Raw genomic sequence first — 20,229 nt, forward strand, 5'->3', positions numbered from 1 at the left:
AACCTTCAAAATAACCCTCACAACAAACCCTCCCAGCAGCACTTGCACACAGTATCCCTCAAACTAACCAGCCCTAAAGCATACTTAATTATTTTAATAATGAGATACATTCTTAACTCCCTGTTTGTGTACTCAACTTTTCTGTGCTAAGATCCTCTGTATCAACATATATCAGTGCCAGGAACCCTGCAAAATGATCTATTGTTCCGATATGTATAGATACCCGCTGGTGAATATTTATAAAGTCCATTTACTGGTCACATTTACCATATTTATAATGCAGGAAATAAGCACTCAGCAAAGGTGACAGCTAGAAAATGTCCAACAAATGTTAAAATGGCAACATCTAACCTGTAGAGCAGGCATGTCCAACCTGCGGCCCGAGGGACCCAGAACCGCAGGCAATGCGGCCCACTGCCCCCTGACAATTTTTTTTTGCTGGGGAGGAAGGAAGTCGGGTCGGGGGAACGGCAACAGCAGCTTCCAACTAACGTTAGACAGAGGCTGAGGGGAGGGGAGAGGCGAGCATGTGCAGTGTTTCTGAGTCCTACCACCATGACCACTTCAAATCACTGAAGTGGTCATGGTGGTTAGAGTGTTCCTTTAATATCTCTCAGAAGAAGTAAACCTCTGTATACTGATTCCAATTCATTTGATCATCCTCTAGTTGTGTTAAATTAGTGTGGGGGGTGCAGCGGCATTTTATTACATGCCTTAACTATAGTATATATTTTATATGCGGCCCGAGAAACTTTCTCTACACTCAATGTGGCCCAGAGAGGCCAAAAGGTTGGACACCCATGCTGTAGAGCTATGTGCTTCCATACTACTTACCACTGTGTTCAAATTGAGCCTGGAGTTCTTTGGCCGGCTCTGCAAAAGGACATGGCAATAAGTAAGAGCTGAATAAACATGGCAGTACTCAGTGTTAGTATTTTTTGTGACACCAAAATGTTTTAGGCACTTGTAAAAAAATGTTGCATGGTGAGAATACTTTCAAAAATAGTGCAATACATAGTTTTTATTTATCAATTTTACAGCTTTTACCATGCACAAAGCAAAAAAAAAAACTAAATCAAATTAATATTTACTGTGTCTTTTGCCTTTAAAAATGCATCAATTCTCCCAGGCAAACTTACACACAGTTAAACCCTTTTCATACCCAAGTGTGTTTAGCTCTAAGCTCCAAAACATTCCACATCCAAAATCCTGTTTACTTCAATGGTGTTTGTTCACATACGATCATGCACGTGCCTGTAGCTTGATGCCTGCGCAAATCAGGCATTTGCACTAATTATTTTAGGCATTTTTGCGGCATGTTTTAGCTTGTAAGAACTAGTCTCTACCCCTAGTGCTTTCCATTGGATAAAACATAAACGCCTGAAGCTTGAATATACATTTAAAATGCTTGAAATACGCTTCTAGAACACCTGTATGCATGTGCAAAAGTGCACAAAAAATGCTGAACATGGCCCTGCTCAGATGTGAATGCAGCCTTAAGGATTTTGCATTATACCAAACAAGTGCTAATGATCAAAAAGATAATATGCAGGTAAAATACTAATATTACATCAAACAAAATCAGCTGTGACGATGGGCCTTTGCAAGGAAAAGCCATGCTCTAATAACAAGTTGGGGTCTCTGATGACAGTTTACTGTAAAAAAAAATCTATAATCTACACATTTACACACTGTATATTACAAAGCCATCGACTGAAGCAGTGAATAACAGTACAGACTATTTAGAACAAAAGTCTTTAATATTAGGTTTTATCTGTACTATACACCTGCAGTTCTGTATGTACAGCCAATGATGTGTAAATGAATGATTTACATGGCTCCATCCATTATCTTAAAAAAAGGGATAACCTTATTATTTTATTTTTTTATATGTGATGGATTTTTGGGGGATGTGGTGGAAAAGTATTCGGTTTTATTTATATGTGGTTTTACCCTTAAAGTGGAGTTCCGGCCTCGGGGGTCAATTTGAGCTAAAAATACCCCCGGGACAGTCAGGGCTAGTACATTCCATAATGGATAGCCTCTGAACTGTCCCGGGTCGCACTTACCTGTAAGAAGAAATACTTACCTTGAAAAATTCTTCTCCAGCGCTGCCATCTCAGGTGTGGGCAGCTGAAGCCGCAGCGTCCCTCTTTGTGTCCTCTTCCGTGACGTCGGAGTCCCACAATGCACTGCACCGGGCCCCGCTCGTCACTTCCGGGGCAGGCGCGGCATCCCTGCACAGCTTCTGGGCATGCCCAGAAGCTGTTTAGCAGTGAATGCCGCGCCTGCACCGGAAGTGACGAGCGGGGCCGGTGCAGGCGCATTGATTCCTGGGAGCGATGACATTCAGCTCCCATGAATCATGGCAAACCGGAAGTGAGGCGTGGGCCGCGGCCGCAGAGGGAGAAAGTGGAAGGAAGGTGAGTATATTTTCATCTATAATAAGGTAAATGAGCAAAAAAAAAAAATCAGCACTATCCATTTCTCTTTCAGGTTGCCCTTTAGCAAGCGGATGGCCCGATTTTGAGGCCAGAACTCCACTTTAAATTATCATAGCTATATATCCAGCAACCCACACTACTTACCAGACAATCTGCGGCCTCGTCTTGGTTGGGAGCTGCTGCCAAGACTCTGGAGAGTGAATGATTTCTTGTTTTTTCCCGGGCTACACATGTACTGAGGAGGTTCTGAGAAAAACAGAAACACACCAGTAGATGAACACAAACTAATATTATGCTTTAGTCATCAGAATCATACTGTTTGTCCAAAAAAAAAATAGTAACTGAGAATAATACCTTTTATGGCTACCTGGGGTGTAAATCAGAGCAGGCACAAGGCATCTTCTTCTGACTGATAACCAACATCATTATCCTAACAGATCTATATTTATCATTGGGGAAACTTGGCAAATGCCTATAAGCACTTTTTCCGGCACCTACTCCACTCCTACAGGAGGATGCAACATTGTCCTGCTGAGAACCTCTTGTTCTCTATCACCTCTCCGTCCCGCTCCCGCACCACCATATTGATGTCTACATCATCAAGAGGTCCAAGCAGTTACCTTCTGAAGGGATGTATGCCGATTTATTTCTCTGCTGTGTCATACAAGTAATGACTATTATACTGTATGGGTGGAAGCTTCCATGTTTTTTGTACATGCATATGGTTATGCTGACATTATGTAACCTCCTTTTTTATGTCCTACAGGTCTACAATTTTGTTTTTGTATATTTTGTTTTACAAATGAAAAAATTCCAACAAAAATGATTTGAAAAAAAAAAAGAGGCCCAAGTGGCAGGCCCCATTCCTCCTTTCTGAATGAGGTGATTTGCCTCCTGGGATATAAACATCACATATCCCAGGAAGCAAAGCACTTCATTAAGAAAGGAGGGAAAAGGCAAAGGGAGAACAGATAACCTTAGTCTGCTAGCGGAGGAGAGGAGGAGGAAATAGGAGGAAAGTGTCTCCTGAGGGAGCAAGAGATCTTCTTGAATGAAATATAGAATAAAATATATGTATCAATTCCTACTATACCCTCCACTCCCCCCTCTGTCCTTCCACTCCCCCTGTTTTCCTCCTTACCCCCCTTATTCTCTCCCCCCCCCCCCCCCACATTGCCTCCGACAGGGCTTTTTTTCAGCGGGAAGGCGGGGGAATGCAGTTCCGGCACCTCCAGCACTGAATGTATGTAATGGCAAGGGGTGCTGGGCTTTGCTACGGGTGTCTTTTGATGCTGGCTGGTGGGGGATCTATTGTTGCTGGAGGTGATATATTTTTGCGGGGGGTTTATTGTTGCTGGGGAGGTCTACTGTTGCTCATGGGGGACCTATTGTCTCTGGAAGGGATCTATTTTTACAGAGGGGGTCTATTGTTGCTGGGGTTGGTCTTATGTTGCTTGGGGGGGTCAGTTGTTGCTGAGAGGGATCTACTGTTGAGGGAACCATCTATTGTAAATGGCTGCTGGAGGGTCTATTGATGCTGTCTGTGGGGAGATATGTTGTTGCTGCTGAGGGTCTATTGTTGTCTGGGGGTATTTTGTTGTGGCTGGTCCATTGTTGCTAGTGGGATCTACTGTTTCTAGGGGGTCCTTTGTTGTTATTTTACTGCTTTTCTTCTTCTCAATAACAAATGATACTTGATTCTGTATTCTCTAAAAGGGGCAATACTGGGAGGTGGGTAGAGGGTGGAACCTAGGAAAGGTGCTCGGAGGTAGGAAGGGGGCGGAGACAAGGGGTAACCCCAAAAGTGGGAGTTCCTGCACCTATTCTCTGAGAAAAAAAGCCCTGGCCTCCGATATACCCATATCTGTTATGTTTGCCTATTAGGGCTGGACCACCAACCTCAATTGTTCTTACGACTTCATTTTTGTGCTGTGCCCAGGCCGCCCCTGCACCTTGTGACTGCTCTCTACTTCTATTTAATGAGGCACCCAGAACACTCTTTTTCTTTCCCCAAGTTGCGTGTTATGCGATTGCTATCTGTTTCTTATGTATTTTTTGACATGCTCACTCTTGTTATGTACTACCATTGTATATTGGCATTGTCTTGTACCACATTTCATTTTGCTTCAATAAAATTGTTTGAAAAGAAAGAAAATATATGTATGAATTATTTTATAAGCAGATGTATTGAGGCACATTGAAAATCCTGTATTTTTAGCTTAATTACTTATTCATCTAAGAAGGTTGTTGGTACTGGTATCAAATTTTGTGAATGAGTGTGATGCATATACTCTATATATCCTATTCTTTATGGAAGCTAAAAAGGTAGGAACAAATGCACTGTGTAAAGGGGGGGGGGGGGGGGGGGTCTGGCGGGCTTTGCAGAAGTCTTCTGTCAGCTGACATCACAGAGCCGCTCCAAGCTCTGGAATATCCCAACAATAATGTCAGCATCCACCCAGATACCTGATTGGTAGATTGGTAGCTGGCTCATCTTTTAAAGTGCCAGCGAGAGCCTGAGCTAGCCACATCCCCCTCCCTCTCCTGTTTGGCACTTCAGTGAGCACTGGAGGGGCAGAGCAGAGAGCTGTGGCTGACAGTTATTGCCCTTTTCTCAGCGTGGACCAAGAACTGAGCCATCAGTGGTCGTGTGATCATTCAGTTATTGGGGTTAGAGGCAGCACAGCACAGCACAGCTGCCCCATCACAGCGATGATGCAGCATGGAAGTGACTATGTTTTTTTTTATTTTTTATAACCCCATACATCTCCTTTAACTTCCACAAATCTGAGAAACTGCTAAACTAGTGGATCTGTCCATCATTTATGTTCAATGCTACCTTATGATCTACACCCTCTAATGCAGGTGAAATATCAGTGTAGTCTAGTCAATATTAATTAATAGTTAAAGTGACTTTTCTGGAGGATGACAAAAGGATGCCAGCACCTCCCACTGCTGGGTGACAGTAAACACCGCTATGAGACCTATGAGACACCGAGCTTCTACCTTCCACTGTAGGGTGACAGTGAACACCGCTATGAGACCTATGAGACACAGAGCTTCTACCTTCCACTGTAGGGTGACAGTGAACACCGCTATGAGGCCTATGAGACACAGAGCTTCTACCTTCCACTGCAGGGTGACACAGATTTATGTATATTGCATTAGACCTATATAATTCTTACCAGACTGTCTCCTGTTACGGTGAAATGTCCAAAGGTCCTCCATCCAGGGGGATTTAGGGCTGTCTGAGGTAACTGGAACATCTGCAGAATCTGTAACAAAGAAACTATATGTTATGACTTTAATTTGAGACCACCAGACTGTGAGTGACCCACTTTACTTGCAAATACCTCAACACTCAAGCAGACTAAACTGGAAACCTAATATTCTAACTATTGGTAAATCTTTTTTCTCCTTTTGGATAGAGTGGAGAGGGGTTGGAACACTCATCAGCTTGTTGTTGCTGTCTCTGTCCCCTTTAGGAAAATTCCCCCTCTCTATTTGTCCTGATGACTGTCATCACCGAGAGTGAAAGTTAAAGAAAATTACAAATATTACATAATGACCAGAACAAGGATAGAGGGGAAATCATCAAATAGTTCTGATGACCCTGGTGACAGCCAGGGATTTCTCTCACTTAAGAAGGATTTCCCCTCACTTCCTATTGTGGTTATAAGTCAGGAAGTGAAGAGTAATCTCCCTAGTGGGACACAGATGGCAAAAAAATCACACAGGTTATAACCCTCCTATAAACTGTGTACACACGCTCGAAAAAAACTGTCAGATCCAGTCGGTGCAGCTGTATTAACCATGCAAAGTTAGTCCAGCAATCTCCCCTACTGAGCTGTTGTATTCTGACAGGGGATGGCCCCCCCCAGCCAGAAGACTTCGATCAGCGCTCTCTGCCATTGGCTGGTTTTCACACGGGCAGAATAGTTGGCTGTTATTTTTTTTTTTTGAACCGGCAAATGTCTATCGACATTCTGCATGTGTGTATGGGATTTTACACTATCCAAAATAAAAGAAAACATTTTGGCTTGAGTTCTACTTTAGGAATTACACCATATAGTCTAAAATGCCTGCAATTACACTAAGGACAGTCTCAGCTTTTGTCATTAGAGGCCAGCACAGTTTCTTAGAACGTTAGAAGCACCGTTCTGTTTTTTTTGATGACATAATTTGGACTTTCCATAAATAATCACAATTCACATGAATCAAAAGGACTCCTGTAAGCATTAATAATTCACATTAAATGGTTCCTCTTGGCACATTACAATCTTTATTGACCTACAGTCCAGGGTTCACTTTCAACAACACATTAATGTTTACTACCTGCAGCATGCTTTAAAGGCACAGGGTGATATTAACATATGGTGTCAGTCCCCCACACCACTTTTAACCCAATGCAAACCACGAGATCTCTAAAGCTGGCCTTACATTTTTCATCCTCCTTGTACAATTTTCCTTTAGATTTACAAAAATCATATAATATGAGGTCAAACCTAAACACTTTCAATTAGTATGCAATCAGGCAGGCCCTTGTAATACATACTGTAGTTGAAGGTGAAGCTAAAGAAAATTGAATAAGAAAATTGCATAATGTATGACCAGCTTAAGGGCGTTATTTCTAGATGCTATGCCATACTACTGGTTGCCTTTTTTGAGGATTATCCCATTAAGGTAGTTGGGTACTGGGTAACGGATGTTGGGCCTTTTGTGAAGGATCAATAGGAGGTGGCTCTGCAAGCAGTATGCTCGCTTAATGTGTCCCAAAAGTTATGCAATTGTATATATATTTTTTTTACATGTTCACTACACCCCACTGAGACTCTTTAACCACTTGACTTCCAGGCCTTTTTCTGACACTTTTGTTTACTAGTAAAAATCTTAGAACCCCTAAACATTATATATATATATATATACATACATACACACACTTTGGTTTTTTTTTTTAAAGCAGAAGCCCTAGAGAATAAAATAGTGGGTTTTGCCATTTTTTACAACAATAGTATTTGCGCAGCGGTTTTTTAAATGGCAATACAAACACTACAAACCAATACAGCCAAGACCATCGGATTCACACACTGTACAACAGAAACTTAAAAAAAAATCACACACTTTAGATTGCAAACTTCCAGATCTATAAACTATATAGTACACCATATGTTCTAGACTGGGAACTGACTATTTGTAAAGTCATACACAGAGTCACAAAATCATCATTAAAGATGAACAACACTGAGAGTTTGCATTTCTCTAAAATTTTACTAAATATCTAAAGATTTAAGTTGAATTTTGTCACTTGGGTGAAATGCACCGGAGTGCAAAATTTGGATTTTTTTCTTTAAAGAAAAATAGGGTTTCAATAACACTGAAGGGTTACATAAGCTCCTTTCAACTATCGCAGACCTGTTTCTCATTATTTTAGTTTTTTTCCATTTGATAAGAAAAAGTACAGGTAGTAAAAAAACAAAAAAAAAATAAAAGAACAAGAAAAATACAAAACTTAAAGCTAACAGTACATAAATAATAATCACTTACAACATTTAAAAAAAGGAAAAGAACACCAAAGTAAATAACCTAAACTATTTCTAATACATACCCCCAAAAACACTGACCTTTAAATAAAGTAAAAAGACCCTTTTTTTAAAGCAAATTTTGCCTTAGGCAGGCCATACATGGTTCGATTCTCGGCCGGTTCCTGCTAAAGAACTTAATGGGCAGGCTAAATGTACCAAGTTGTTCGATCAATCAACTTGGGTATGACCAGCCTGCCGGATTCTCTTGCGATTATCCACTAGCGATAATCACTGTCTTCTCCCAGGGGGGAGGCCTTCCCCTGCCTAGCCCTGCCCCCCCCCCTCCCCACCGGGAGTAGACAATTGCTCGGCAGGAGGGTTTCCCCTGTTAACACTGTATGTGTTGATGGGGAAATCGTGCACATTTCGTTCCCGCAACCCGTGGTTGCCGTAAAGAAATTTGCACAGCGTATGGCCTGCCTAAATCAATTTTGTGGAAATGTCTTTGCTTATCCAAATTCCTCAGTGACTGGCATGCCCTGTTATTCTCTCATAAAATACAACTTACTTTGGAATGTGTTTTCCAGCAGGACTTGCTTAGCCTGAAAAAAGAAGAAAATAATTAAAGAAAAACCATATTGGTTTTAGATCAATCACATATGTATATAAATATATATATATATATATATATATATATATATATATATATATAGCTATAGCACTCTCCTAGGTAGGTGCTAGAGAGTGAGTATGATTTTTGGCTCTGTCTGCCTATCAGAGGTGCAGCAGGTAAATTGTATATTGCACTCTGCTAAACGGGGAGCAGGATCTGTAAGTTAGGTCATGTGCCCAGTGTGCGATTCATATGGTCTAAGGGAGTGTCCCCACTGTGCCCAATGGGGAGGCACATTGGACAGTGGAGGAAACCTGGCCAATAAGGACACAGGCTTTGATACAGCCCCAGGAATTGGCACAGATGGCTGTCTCGGTGCATTGTGGGGTGTGCTATATAAAGCCAGGGGCACATGTGCTCAAGATCTTTGGCGGGAAGCAAAAGGAGGGTGGTGGCTGCCTCCTCTTCTGAAGCACTTGGTGTGTGGCCACAGATGGTCGGCCTGGTGAGCCAGAGGTGTGGAGCTGAGCCCAGAGGTCCAGGAGAGCTGACTGGAGGAGTTGAGGCACTGCGAGTATCTGGAAAGCAGTATTGTGAGTACAGAGGATCCTGCCTAGGGGTCTTCTCAGGAAGGTGACCACTCTGGAGTAGTGTAGTCAGTAGACGGGTGTCAGCTGGAGGAAGAGGGGGTACTAAGTGAGTGCCCTGAAGAGCAGTACTAAAGGGAACATTTACCTCAGATTCATCCAGTGGCAGGATGAAGTAGCGGCCTTGCCGCAATCTTTAAGTTGGAAGTCCTCAGAATTGTGAATAGTTCAAGTGTTGGAGTATCCGACCCATCCCTTTTCCCATCCCAAAATAAAATAAAAACAACAAAAACATCTATCCCTAGACTGATCATTGACTGAGCCAAGAACGTAAAGTGCTAAGATTTCTGCTTGCAGTTGCTACAGGTAACCCAGGGGAATCCAAAAGGGTTAAAAACCAGCAGTTCTTAAGGGGGCAGTGCTATATATACAGTATCTCACAAAAGTGAGTACACCCCTTACATTTTTGTAAATATTTTATTATATCTTTTTATGTGACAACACTGAGGAAATTACACTTTGCTACAATGTAAAGTAGTGATTGTACAGCTTGTATAACAGTGTAAATTTGCTGTCCTCTCAAAATAACTCAACACACAGCCATTAATGTCTAAACCCCTGGCAACAAAAGTGAGTACACCCCTAAGTGAAAATGTCCAAATTGCACCCAAATAGCCATTTTCCCTCCCCAGTGTCATTTGACTTGTTAGTGTTACAAGGTCTCAGGTGTGAATGGGGAGCAGGTGTGTTAAATTTGGTGTTATCGCTCTCACTCTCACATACTGGTCACTGGAAGTTCAACATGGCACCTCATGGCAAAGAACGCTCTGAGGATCTAAAAAAAAAAAGAATTGTTGCTCTACATAAAAATGGCCTAGGCTATAAGAAGATTGCCAAAATCCTGAAACTGAGCTGCAGCACGGTGGCCAAGACCATACAGCGATTTAACAGGACAAGTTCCACTCAGAACAGGCCTTATCATGGTCAACCAAAGAAGTTTAGTGCACGTGCTCAGCGTCATATACGGAGGTTGTCTTTGGGAAATAGATGTATGAGTGCTGCCAGCATTGCTGCAGAGGTTGAAGGGGTGGGGGGGGGGGGTCAGTCTGTCAGTGCTCAGACCATACGCCGCACACTGCATCAAATTGGTCTGCATGGCTGTCGTCCCAGAAGGAAGCCTCTTCTAAAGATGATGCACAAGAATCCCTGCAAACAGTTTGCTGAAGACAAGCAGACTAAGGACATGGATTACTGGAACCATGTCCTGTGGTCTGATGAGACCAAAATAAACTTATTTGGTTCAGATGGTGTAAAGCGTGTGTGGCGGCAACTAGGTGAGATGTACAAAGACAAGTTTGTCTTGCCTACAGTCAAGCATGGTGGCGGCAGTGTCATGGTCTGTGACTACATGAATGCTGCCGACACTGGGGAGCTACAGTTCATTGAGGGAACCATGAATGCCAACATGTACTGTGACATATTGAAGCAGAGAATGATCCCCTTCTTTCAGAGACTGGGCCGCAGGGCAGTATTCCAACCTGATAACAACCCCAAACACAAGACGGCCACTGCCTTGCTAAAGAAGCTGAGGGTAAAGGTGCTGGACTGTCTTTTTTCTTTTTTTTTAGTAAAAAAAAATAAAAAAAACCCAGCAGTGATTAAATACCACCACAAGAAAGCTCTATTTCTGTAAAAAAAAATGATAAAAATTTGGAAACAGCATTGTACGACCACACAGATGCCATTCAAAGTGTGACAGCGCTGAAAGCTGAAAATTGGCCTGGGCAGGAAGGGGGTGAAAGTGCCGGGTATTGAAGTGGTTAAGTACAGAGTGCAATTATGACCTTAACCACTTTACCACCGGAGGATTTTGCTGTCTTACGTCCAGGCCACTTTTTGCGATTCGGCACTGTGCGACTTTAACTGACATTTGCGCGGTCGTGCGACGCCGTACCCAAACGAAATTTACGTCCTTTTTTTTCCACAAACAGAGCTTTTTTTTGGTGGTACTTTTTACTTTTTGCGCTATAAACAAAAAAAGAGCGTCAATTTTTAAAAAATAACAATATTTTTCAAATTTTTTTATATGAAATTCCCCCCAAAAAATGTAAAAATCTAAATTTTTTTAAATTTTTGGCCAATTTGTTTTCTGCTACCTATGTTTGGTAAAAAAAATCGCAATAAGCGTATTTTGATTGGTTTGCGCAAAAGTTATTGCGTTTACTAACTAATCGAAAGATTTCTGTCATTTTTGGTGTTTTTTTTTTTTAACGAGTAATGGCGGCGATCTGCGATTTTTTTTGCGGGACTGCGACATTGCAGCGGACAGATCGGACCCCTGACTGACATTTTTGACACTTTTGGGGGTACCAGTGACATTACTACAGTACTCAGTGCTATAAATATGCACTGTTACTGTAAAAATGACATTGGCAGGGAAGGGGTTAATTTTACTGGAGAGGGAGGGGTTAATGTATGCCTGGTGCTTACTAACGTGTGTGGGGGGAGGTGACTGAGTGACACAAGGACAGATCGCATGTTCAGCTATGCTGAACCCTGCAATCTGTCACTGTCTGTCACTTAGGAGATCCGCCCGCTTTGTGTAAACAAAGCGGGCGGATCTCCAAACTCGATTCCCCGACGTCCGCAGTGAATGAATACAGCGGGAGCGAGTACTACGTCGCTGGACGATAACGAGCCACTGTGCCGCAGTAGAGGCATGGTGACTGGTCGTAAAGTGGTTAAATACTACCACAAGAAAGCTCTATTTCTGTCAAAAACAATTATAAAAATTTGGAAACAGCATTGTACGAACACACAGATGACATTCAAAGTGTGACAGCGCTGAAAGCTGAAAATTGGCCTGGGCAGGAAGGGGGTGAAAGTGCCGGGTATTGAAGTGGTTAAGTACAGAGTGCACTTGTGACCTGCACTATTTCCTTTTATATTCTCTCTCCATGAATAGAACTCTGTATGACCCTTTTGAACAGTGGTTTATCTTTCTGATTCAATTGTGTGTGCTAGCCTAAAAAAGAAAATGAATGCAGCTACCACATTTAAGGACGGGTAAGCTGCAATATATTACATTTTTGTTTTTGGAATTATTACAGTTTTAAAGTGGTACTAAAGTCAGAAGGTTTTTTTTTATCTTAATGAATTCTATGCATTAGGATAAAAAATCTTCAGTGTGCAGCTGCCCCCCTAATACTTACCTGAGCCCCATCTCAATCCAGCCATGTTGCACAAGAGCTCCCTCGTCCCTCCTGATTGGCTGAGACACGGCAGCAGGCCCCATTGGCTCCCGCTGCTGTTAATCAAAAGTTAGTAAGCCAATGAGGAGAGAGAGGGGGTGGGGCCAAGGCACGGCTCCATGTCTGAATGGACACACAGAGCAGAGGCTCTGCTTGAGTGCCCCCATAGCAAGCTGCGTGGCAGGAGAGAGCGACAGGAGCACCGGCGAGGGAGCTGAGAAGAGGAGTGGGGTTGCTCTGTGCAAAACCACTTCACAGAGCAGGGAAGTATGACATTGTTATTTCAAAAATAAAAAAAATTAAAAAACAAGACTCTAATATCACTTTAAGGATACATACAGAAGCTGCAAAACTTTGTGTGGGCTTCTAGGCTTCAGGTCACTAACAGGTTAAAGTAATCTATAGAGTTAGCCATTGAATGGTACTTTTTTTTTCTTTTATTGATGTCTAACACAGCGGAACAATGTGTAGCTACATCATAACACACCAATAAACATTGACGGCTTCTTAATAGTTTTGCTCCCTCTGACCGGGAGTTACTGAGCAGTTTGTGGAACATCTTGCTGAGTGCATTGTATGCTCGCCTCAGTGAATTTTATTGTTTTCACATCAAAAACAGCTGGAAAGACCTTCATTGATTTAGGTGTGCATTTAAGAGTTTTTTTTTTTATTCTTTTCCCAAGGTAACATTTGTCTGCAAAGCCTTTCCACACCTGCAGAAAAAGCTTTTACAAGTCCCTTGGGTTGTGGGAATTGAACGTCTGCCGACACTCTCAGCGGATACCATATGTACCTTCCAGGATCATTAAATGTGGGAAACTACACTTCTTTGTAAAAAAAAAAAAAAAAAAAAATCTGTATAATAAAAAATGACTTAAGCAGGCCAGTCTGGGTCTAACAAAGACCATGCTAATACACCCTTGCTATTATCACGTATGATATGATTTAATGTGTATGTCTGGGCAAAATAAAATATCTAGTACATCTCTGCAAGACATACAGTCCCCAGATTTTTTGCCTTTAAAAATGCTGTAGCTTTTGATCTGCCAGAAATTTATTGTGCTTCTTACTTCCTGTTTGGTCTGACAACACAGTGCCTTTGCTGCAATTAAGCCTCGATTCACACTAGCGCGACTTGTCAGGCGACTTGTCAGCCTGACAAGTCGCGCTCCCTCGCGGTCCATTGACTGCTACAGGACCCGTTCTAATAGGAGCGACACAAGTCGCTCCGACTTAGAAAAAGGGTCCTGTACTCAGTGCTGTATTTTGGCCTAGGCCAACAAGGCCCAGGCCTAGGGCAGCACTTTGCAGGGGGGCAGCAAAATAGCGGCTTCCGCCTCCATTTGAGACTCTATTGGCGCCTAGTTGCCAGAGCTGCCTGGCATCTAGCAACCAGTGGCATCACGCATGACTCCCTGGCCCTGGCCAAATTTCAAAGTGGAGTAGGATTTAACTTCCTCCTCCTCTGCTCCTAGAGCTCCCCCCACCCCCTTCTCCCTCTCGCTCCTCCACTCCCTTCTTCCTTTCTCTCCCATCCCCCTCTCTCTCCCACCACCCCCCCTCTCTTTCTCTCCCACCCCCTCTCTTTCCCTTACCCTCTCTCTCTCCTACTCTCCCTCTCTTTCTCTCACTCCTTCTCTCCATTCCTCCGTCTCTCTCACCCACCCCCTCTCTCTCACTCACTCCCCTCCCTCTCTCTCACCCCCCACCCTCTCTCTCTCTCATCCCCCCTCTCTCTCCCACCACTCTCTGTCTCTCCCTCTCCCACCATGCTCTCTCGGTCTACCCTCACCCCCCTTTCTCTCCCACCACCTTTCCTTTCTCTCTCTCCCACCACCTTCCCTCTCTCTCTCATCTCCCCCTCAACCTCCCTTACCCACCCCCCCTCTCTCTCCCACCCCCTTTCACCCCCTCTTGTGAGATCTCGGGGCTCCTTGCTGGGACTTGGACTGAGATAGTCACATCTGTTAAACAGGAAGGGGTGGGGCAAATTTACATAGGTGGAGGAAGGGGCGCCCAATTTGAGTCTCGCCTAGGGCAGCACAAAACCAAAATACACCACTGCCTGTACTACTTCGGGGCGACGTCGGAGCGACTTGCATAGACTTCCATTATGTGAAGTCCATGCAAGTCGCTACGAAGTCGTGGTGCATGGGAATGCACAAGTCGCCCCCGAAGTAGTACAGAGTCGTACCGACTCTAAATCCCAAGTGTGAACCGACTCTAAATCCCAAGTGGCTTTATCTGCCCTGCCTGCTGAACTCTGCCTATCCTCCACCCCTCTTTATATGTCTTTAATAAATTGGATTCTTATAGCTTCTTGAAGGTAAGCTTTAATAATGTATTTCACTCTTAGCTATTAAAAGTAACTTTTTATGCAGAAAGCCCCTTTTGTCCTAGGCAAACTGTTACCTTCTGAGGGATGGATGCTGGGTGGTTTTCTACAATAAGACGCTTTATATAATAGATCCAGAGTCGTTTCTCCTCCTGGTTTCTAGCCTGTGGAAGAGAAAAGGAAAAACATCATGTAAAACAGCAAGGGGAGCTCACAACATCATGTAATATTATTAGTCTATTGGCCACAAAGGGGTGGCAGAGAGGCTTTTCTTCTGGTTTAGTTAGTATTAGTCAGCCACATTAAACCAGACTTCTTTAGTAATGTAAAAAAAAAAAAAAATTCACCACTCGTGAGTGGCTTCCTCATTTCTAATCAGTGGCAGGAACATACCCTAGCATTGATATCCCAGTCGCCTACCACCTAGACCAGTGTTTCTCAACCTTTTTTAAGTCAAGGCACCCTTTTAAAATTATGGACAATCTCAAGGCACTCTTAAAAAGTATGAACAGTCTCAAGGTGCCCTTTAAAATTATGGACAGTCTCAAGGCACCCATCAAAATTATGGACAGTCTCAAGGTGCCCTTTAAAATTATGGACAGTCTCAAGGCACCCTTTAAAATTATGGACAGTCTCAAGGTGCCCTTTAAAATTTTGGGCAATCTCAAAGCACCCTTTAAAATTATGGACAGTCTCAAGGCACCCTTTAAAATGATGGACAGTCTCAAGGCACCCTTTAAAACGATGGACAGTCTCAAGGCGCCCTTTAACATTATGGACAGTCTCAAGGCGCCCTTTAAAATTATGGACAGTCTCAAGGCGCCCTTTAAATTTGTGGACAGTCTCAAGGCACTCCATTCTAAAATGTAACAAACTTTTCTAATAGCTTTACATAATGCAGCAACATCCACAAACATAGGACACCCAGTGTTAGAGGTGATTTATTCTACCAAAGCAAATACATTTTTGAACACTAGTACTGCCAATAGTCCAATGTTTCTCTTCTCCCTCACTTTCTCCATCACTCAGCTATACAATAAAAATCTGTGGCTTTGTGTAATCAAAAGGCAAACTTGTTCCACTCACCGGCTTGTATACAATTTTGAGGCAATTTTACATTTTGCCAAGGCACACCTGAAGATACCTCAAGGCGCCCAGGGTGCCTGGACACCCTGGTTGAAAAAGGCTGACCTAGACCACAATGGCTATCTTTTACTAAGGCCAGCGGACCAATATTATGGCGAATAATATTGTCAATATGAAGTAGTTCTGTACTTCAGTTTGTTTTAGTAGTGGTCAATTTGATTTCTATAGTCCATCTTGCCTTAATGTAAAGCTAAAGATGAAACATTTTATTTTGGAGAGAATAGGCATTGGCTGAAAACCCTTGTTTGTTTGTTTTTTGCCATCGGTGTCTCATTGGCAAGACCTACCTCATTTCCTGTCCTGTACACAACAGGAAGTGAGAGGAAATCTCGCCATATTGAGAGGAATCCCCTCTTAGATAGCTGTCAAAGGAACAAGCCCCCCACTGGAAGATTTCCCCTTTATTTCTCTTTTAGTCACAACTCAAAATTATGATTTTTTTTTTCTCTTTCTGTCCTAGTGGTTGCAGTAATGAGGACAAACAGAGAGGGTGGATCTCTCCCGCAAGTTCATAGACTGCAACCTAAGGCTTCCTGTATACTTGCCTGTCATTTACCACAGCCACGGGAAAACACAAATTTGCGGTTTTGCCGCGCTTTGCGTTTTCCGCGGCAAACATTTCTATCCTTAAAGCGATTCTTCTGCGTTCAGGAGAGGGAGGTTGAACCCAGTGCTGTATCCTGGCCCAGGCCGAGGGCGGCACTGTGCAGGGTGCAGCAAAAAAGCTGCACCCCGCATAAAAAAAAAAGAAAAACAGCCTCTCCCTGCTCCCGCACGAAAAGGGTTCCCGTCAGCTTGCGCTACACTTTTAGTATAGTGCCAGTCTTATGGGGAGAATTGGACCAGAGGGCAGGGTCCAAGAGGCAAATAAGTCTGGCACCCACATAAAGCACTCACACTGCTACCAGCCAGTATGATAATACCGGCGGGTGAGGACATTCGGACAGACTGCAGGCCGCCAACCACACTTAATACAACTGGCCCGACGGCCCCCAATGCCAATAAGTGTGGCACTGCAGTCTAATGCTCCGCCTACCCTCCTCTGCCCCCAGGTATGGCAGGCATCATGTCAATAATATAATTTTCATTTCTTTAAACACCCTTGTCCTTGAGCGAGCATATTGAATTCCATCATATACAATTAAGACTGTACTGATGGGCAGTAATGAGGCGGCACTGATAAGGCTGCACTGATGGGCACTAATGAGGCTGAACTTATGGGAACTGATGAGGTTACGCTGATGGGCACTGATACACTGTGGTTGTGGTCTGTGTTTTACAGATGACAAAACGGGTCAGAAACAGGAAGGGGTGTGGCCTTTACAGGAAGGGGGGTCATATTTAAATTAGGGGGTGCACAAGTTTAGTCAGGCCTAGGGCAGCACAAAATCTAAATACACCACTGGTTGAACCTCACCTAACTGCAGCAGCTCCTAAATTCCGCTAAAAGCCTATGTGTACATTGACTCATAGGCTTTTATGGATTTGAGTCTAGGAGCTTTGGCAAAAGAAAAAAAAAACGCCAAAAGCTCCTAAGCTCCTAAACTCAAGTTTAGGAGCTGCTAGTGTACATGAAGCCTATTAGGGTTCTAGCTCTTTCCCACTCTAGCAAAATGCGGAAATGGGAGAAAGGGACTGGTTCCCCACAAAAACAGTCCTGGGTAATGAGGGAATATGGAAAAGGAAGATGGGGGACTTTCACTGTACCATTTTATACGGGATTTATCACATTAGAAAAATTTTGTCCCATTTTGCTAATTGACTTTAGGATGTAGGTACCTTCACCTGGTTTGTTATACATTTCAGGCTGAACATTTTTCTTTCCCACTCTAACCAAAACTAAAAAAAAAAGAAAAAAAACTTTTGGCTTTAGATACTCTTTAACTTTGGTTGTGATGTTTATATTGACAAGAATAAGCCTCATGTGGTTCAAGCACAAAACAATGTCAGTTATCACTGACCTGGATGATTTGCTGGTGCTTCGGGATGGTCAAGTCTGAAACTCGGAAGCTTAAACTATCCTTCAAATGCTCTGTCAGGGCCAGGCTGCAGCACTGGAGAAAAATAAAAGATAAAAGGCAAATCATTTGATATGGAAATCATCAAGGTTTTCTTTGACCTCCATCACTGGGGAAAAAATGTATTCGTATTTACAAAATATATCTTTTAAAAATTTGTATTCACATTTATATATTTATGTAGGTTACCTTAGTCAGATATATGTGTCATTAATAAACATTCACATATGTTTGAGCTCTTCTACTGCAATATCCTGATTCCTGACACTTCCAGGTGTGTTGACTACCTGACACCTACAAGGAGGAACCACAGGGTGCAGTGGAGGAGATTTGCAACAGAATGCATCTTTAATCCCATGCAGTGAGTTCTTATGGGAGTTCAGAGCACCTCCAATGCTCCTCTACCCCATAACAGAAAGGGAAGGTGTTCACAAGAGGGAAAGGTACCAGCCTTTACTCTAGAACAGGGATACTCAAACTATGGCCCTCCAGCTGTTGTAGAACTACACATCCCATGAGGCATTGGAAACCTCTGACATTCACAGACATGACTAGACATGATGGGAGTTGTAGTTCCTGAACAACTGGAGAGCCATAGTTTGAAGATCCCTGCTCTAGAACATGGGTGTCCAACCTGCGGCCCTCCAGCTGTTGCAGAACTAAAAGTCCCATCATACCTCTGACTTTGAGAGTATTGTTTGCAATTGCCAGCCTTGCAATGCTTATGGGTCCTGTAGTTCCGCAACAGCTGGAGGGCCACAGGTTGGACACCCTTGCTCTAGAATAAAGAAAAGGTAACATCTTGATCATTTGAAAGAACTCCATGTTTGGTTCACCCCCTAGACCCCATAGCAGCTGTGTGGGTGTTATAGCTACTGTTACACTCTTGTATGGGACAACCAGTTAAATCAATGGTAAGCACTCGCACTTACAGTATATGGTTTGATTCATGTGAGGGTTTATGGTTTTCTTTTTTTTGATCACAGGTTTAATTTGATTGTGATGGTGTCTGCTATAAATTTAAATATAAAAAAAGATACAGTAGTTTCCATGAGGAATATAACTACTTTTACATGTTTTCTGAAAAGTTTGCACAAGAAAAAAACATGCTTAAAATTGTTTTTCTCTATTAGGGGTACAATATGATAACTAACACATAACTGTGCCTTTAGTGAGGGTTGGGCTCCCTCCAGGAATAGCTGCCTTCAACCTATCCATTATTATATATGTGCTCCCACTACGGAGGCTCTCAAATGTATAAAGTTAGGACTGTAGATAATACTGAGGTGCCTTGTCACGGCCTCTGCTCTGCAGCTTACACATGTATTTGCAAATGTGTGCAAACTAAACCCCTGTTTTTAAAATGAACTGTTAGACAGGATAATTCTGTGTGTTGCAGGCTGGCTGGTAAGTTGAGCTGGAAATTTGTCTTTGTTTCTACACTATAATAAACCTTTCTGGAGTTTTATCAGGAAAGTAATGGCAAAAAAATTGGCACTTCATTATGGCATCTATTTATACATGTCCATCCTTCAGGACAAACTGAGAAACTACAGCTGTAGTAGCACAAGCAGCTGCTATGGGGCCCGGAGCAGTAAGGGGCTCCATCCATGTCTAAAAAAGGACTGTATAAAAAAAAGGTTTACTTACTGTAGTCATCATTTTTATCCTCTGTGTGAAAAATCACTGTGATTGCTGGCTCAGTTGTTGAGAAGTGCAGATTACTTTTTTGTGCATTGATTTAACCACCAAAGCCAGCTTAGTATTGACTGGCTATTAAGGTGAGGCTCCTCCTCTTTGGTTCCTACCACAGACTAAACACAGCATGGCTCAGGGGGAAGCTGAGGCTCTAAGTAGTCCTAACAACCTCTGCAGAGTGTGATTTTGGGTTGATCCATGCCGAATGCCTAGATACAAGGTGTACCTGTTCATTTACAGTGGCATGGGGGTTAACAGGCAGTCCACTTCCTATAGCAGTAGCATACTCCGCTTTTTAACTTTTATCATAATAAGGCTTACCTGTAGGTAAAATTAATATCTCCTAAACCATAAACCTGCACGGTTTAGGAGATATTCAGCCTGCATGCAGCTACTGACACCAGCGGCGCATGCGCTCTGAAGGTCCGGCAGACCTTTAGAGATTCTTGCCGGAAAGTGAACTCCCGCAACGTCATCGCGGCTCCAGACACTCACAGCGCCGGAGCCACCGAACACGGAAGAGACGCCGAGGGAACATGACAGCTCCCTCACCGGTGTCTGGGCTAACGTGTGGGGGCTTCATTCTAAGGTAAGTATTTCATAATGTTCTACCAT

General features: G+C 43.0%; 1 protein-coding gene across 1 annotated transcript in view; it reads right to left on the minus strand.

Moving 5' to 3' along the window:
* Positions 1–20,229, minus strand: part of PLEKHG2 (pleckstrin homology and RhoGEF domain containing G2) — a 170,652-nt gene that overhangs the window by 21,201 nt on the left and 129,222 nt on the right. The window contains exons 11-16 of the mRNA XM_082263484.1: positions 17,860–17,952; positions 14,830–14,916; positions 8,535–8,568; positions 5,630–5,719; positions 2,589–2,690; positions 835–873 (exon numbers count right to left, since the gene is read on the minus strand). Coding sequence (XP_082119610.1) covers positions 835–873; positions 2,589–2,690; positions 5,630–5,719; positions 8,535–8,568; positions 14,830–14,916; positions 17,860–17,952 — 445 coding nt within the window. The remainder of the gene's footprint in view (positions 1–834; positions 874–2,588; positions 2,691–5,629; positions 5,720–8,534; positions 8,569–14,829; positions 14,917–17,859; positions 17,953–20,229) is intronic.

The sequence above is a fragment of the Pelophylax lessonae genome, assembly GCF_965119305.1.
Source record: "Pelophylax lessonae genome assembly, chromosome: 7".
Taxonomy (NCBI): Eukaryota; Metazoa; Chordata; class Amphibia; order Anura; family Ranidae; genus Pelophylax; species Pelophylax lessonae.